Here is a 3,914-nt window from a genome sequence, read left to right as displayed (position 1 = left end):
GGAGGGTGAGGCAGCTTGCGACAATGCCCACCAGCCGCGGGACGGGGAGGGGGGGACGCAGGCGGTTATGGCGGGTGGGTGGACGAGCGCATGATGAAGAAATAGAGGTTGAAGATGAATAGTGTGAGGCGATTGTAGATGTTGGATGGTGATCCGATGGTTCAAAAAGAATTAAATGACACCAAATTTCTTTTCACAAATAGGCCTTGTCGATATTATTTTTCAGAAATTGCACCTCATTAATTTTGTCTCACTCCACAGTCCACGCTCTCATTCGGCACCTTTGTTAAAAAGGTACAATCAAACCCTAAATAATCAGCAATGTGGCGAATTCACCAACCTGTGACTGGCTGGCCGCAAGTGGCCTGGCCTCCCTATCTTCATTACCACCCCTCTTCCTCCATTGAATCCTTCCATTCCTTTCTTGCCATCTCCGGCCACAACACAATGGCCACCATAACCACCACAACTGTCACCGAACCTGACAATGCCGACGCGTCTTCGCCACCACCCAAGAACGTCATGTACGAGCTAGCCGCCCGGAACATCTTCTACGCGAAGCCGGCTGCGACGCCGACGTTGTCCTTCGGGCGGATCTTGAGGCCATGCGGCGCGGCCCTTGCGACGCCTGAATACATCCTTCGCGACGTGTCGCTCACGGCGCGGGCGGGAGAGATCCTGGCCGTCGTCGGCCCAAGCGGCGCCGGCAAGTCCACGCTGCTCGACATCCTCGCGGTGCGGACAGCGCCCACCCACGGGCGCCTCCTGCTCAACTCGGCGCCGCTCCGGTCCTCCTCCTTCCGCCGCCTGTCCGCCCACGTTCCCCAGGCGGACATCGCGCTGTCTCTGCTGACCGTAGCCGAGACGTTCACCTTCGCCGCGTCACTGCTTTACCATACGTCGGCGTCCGCGGCCTCGACCGCGGTCACGGCGCTCCTCGCGGACCTCCGTCTGGCGCACGCGGCTCACACGCGGGTTTCCGCGTCACGGCTATCGGGAGGCGAGCGCCGGCGGGTGTCCATTGGCCTCGCCCTGCTCCGCGACCCCGGCGTGCTCCTCCTCGATGAGCCGACCTCCGGCCTCGACTCCTCCTCGGCGTTCGTGGTCGTCGGTTGCCTCCGCGCCGTGGCGGCCGCCAGAGGCACGACGGTGGTGCTGTCCATCCACCAGCCCAGCGCGCGCCTGCTCTCCGCCGTGGATTCGCTCCTCCTCCTCTCCCGCGGCACCGTCCTCCACCACGGCTCCCTCGCCTCCCTCGACGCCGCCCTCCTCTCACACGGCTTCGCCGTCCCCGCGCAGCTCAACCCGCTAGAGTACGCCCTCGAGGTCATCGACCAGATACCCCATCCCTCGCCCTCCTCCCCTGAACCCAAGTCGGCGCAAGATCTCACAACCAAGACATCGGACCACCACAGGCCGGCCATGGCGACGGCGCCGTCGTTGTCGTGTACTTCGCCGTGCTCGCGGATACATGAGTTCGTGGTTCTGTACAAGAGAGCGTGGAAGGTGGTGTATCGGAGCAAGCAGCTGCTGTTGACCAACTTCCTCGAGGCTGTGATCGTCGGGACGCTGCTGGGCACCATCTACATCAACGCCGGCTATGGTGAGGCCGGCGCGCACAAGCGACTGGGGCTCTTCGCCTTCACGCTGACGTTCTTGCTCACCTCCACCACGGAGACGCTGCCAACGTTCGTCACGGAGCGGCCGATCGTGCTCGCTGAGACGGCGGCGGGTCTATACCGGCTGTCCTCCCACGCCACCGCGGCCACGATGGTGTTCCTCCCGTACCTCCTGGCGGTGGCGCTACTCTACTCCTCGTGCGTCTACTTCCTCGTCGGTCTCTGCGCTTCGCCGGCGGCATTCGCAGTGTTTGTGCTGGTGGTGTGGGCGGTGGTGCTCACGGCCAACTCCTTCGTGCTCTTCGTGAGCTCGTTCGCACCGGACTACATAGCGGGGATGTCGCTGGTGTCGGTGTCGCTGGCCGGGTTCTTCCTCTTCTCCGGCTACTTTCTGTCGCGGGAGAGCACGCCGGTGTACTGGGTGTTCATGCACTACGCTTCTCCCTACAAGTACGCTCTGGACGCCATGCTCGCCAACGAGTACTCGTGCGCGGCGAACCGGTGCTTCGGGGTGGCCGGCGCTGGAGAGGAGTGCTCGGAGACGGGGCGCGACGTGCTGGCGGCGCGGGGCCTCACGGCGGAGGAGCGGTGGACGGGGGTGCAGGTGCTGTTTGGATTCTTCCTCCTCTACAGGGTGCTCTACTGGGTCGTGCTCAGCCGGAGAGCGTCCACAGCCAAGAGGTGACCACTGATCGATCCATGAATTTCGTCTCCACCATTACTATACGAGTGTGTGTGAACGCATGCATGGAGGCATGCATGTGACAGTTAAGGTATGCCAATGTCAAAGTTCATCGACATCGACAGAATGGTTAACCGGTAATTAAGCTGCTATACTGATGTATATTGTGAACATAAAATGACTTCTACATAAATGTATGAATGGATATGGATAATAAAACATTGATAATTCTCTACATGCCACTGATTATGAACTCCGTTCTGTCTATAGCCCCTCTCGAGTGGCACGTACTCATCCATTTTCAAATATAAGGTTCTTACGGTTTCAGACTACATGCGGAGTATATAAACATATTTTAAAGCGTAAGTTCACTTATTTTATTTTATATATAGCCATTTAATAAAATCTCTAAACAGACATGTATTTAAGAACAGAGTGAGTAATAAGGAATCATGTAATAATAGTTGTCTATATTGGCTTGATTTTTGTAATAACTTTTGGCTTTCTTTTCAAATGTTCAAAAGGGGTAGTACAGTATAATTCACCTGAATGTTTTGAATGCCTGGCCATCCTCGTCTTTTAAGCTTTCGGAAAGGTAGTGCAGTTATAGGCCACCTGGTCATTTTAAAGTCATGGTCATCTTTTCAAAATTTGGATCAAATACTGCCATGTGTTTTTCTCCCAGACTCTTTTCATATAATCTTACTACCAATTGTAACCATGTACAGTTTGCTAGAGTTGTATAATGTCAATACTTTAATTTTAGGCCAAGTGTTGTGTAATTTTATAATGGACAAAAGGGTTATGTCATTTCAGCCAAACATACAATTAGCAAAAACGAAATAAATATAGTTTAATTCACCTTTTTAAATATAGGTAGAAATAGTAGTTTGATTTGACCAGTGACGGGCAAAAATGGATCCTCTATTCTCCCTGAACCTTCTCTATATGATGGAAACAAAAAAACAGTAAGCTAGCTATCTTTCTAAAACAAAAATCTGGCATAGGTATAGTTTGGTCATGTATGACATTGCTATTTGGTGTTGTATGACTTTGCTATTTACTGATGTGATTATTCATGTGTGCATTGATGTTGGTTGTATGTATCCTAGTTATGCATAGGGTCTGGTATGTGTTCATCGTGTTTGCATTCACTTGATGTTTTATTTTGAGTCAATAAAATTCACCTTTTATGGAGAAAGAAAGCTGCACAATCATGTATATAATAATTACTCCCTTCGTTCTTAAATATAAGGTGTATATTTTTGAAGTTCAATTTCTCTAACTTTGACAAGTTTATAGACAAAAATATCAATACCTGGAATACCAAACTATAATCATTGGATTCACCATAAAATATATTTTAATATTTTACATATTTAGTATTGTAAATTTTATATATTTTGCTGTTGATCAAACATAGATAACGTTTGATTTTTTTAAACGGATACACCTTATATTTAGGAAGAGAGGGAGTGTACCTAACTCTATTTGTCTCCATTGCCTCCTGGCAAAATCATTTCTGGCTTACTCCTCTCAACCAGTCACAACACATCATTGGCATGTACTTCTATACTTCTCTTGGTATCCCACATTTTAGTTTTTGTATTAAA

General features: G+C 50.8%; 1 protein-coding gene across 1 annotated transcript; it reads left to right on the top strand.

Moving 5' to 3' along the window:
• Nucleotides 1-304: 304 nt before the first annotated feature.
• Nucleotides 305-2,536, top strand: LOC123407817 (ABC transporter G family member 4-like). Its single transcript, XM_045101045.1, has one exon. The coding sequence runs from the start codon at nucleotides 322-324 to the stop codon at nucleotides 2,302-2,304; it is 1,983 nt and encodes a 660-aa protein (XP_044956980.1). The 5' UTR covers nucleotides 305-321; the 3' UTR covers nucleotides 2,305-2,536.
• The last annotated feature ends 1,378 nt before the right edge of the window (nucleotides 2,537-3,914 follow it).

Source organism: Hordeum vulgare, chromosome 7H (assembly GCF_904849725.1).
Source record: "Hordeum vulgare subsp. vulgare chromosome 7H, MorexV3_pseudomolecules_assembly, whole genome shotgun sequence".
NCBI classification, from domain to species: domain Eukaryota; kingdom Viridiplantae; phylum Streptophyta; class Magnoliopsida; order Poales; family Poaceae; genus Hordeum; species Hordeum vulgare.
This window is presented reverse-complemented; position numbering and strand designations above follow the sequence as displayed.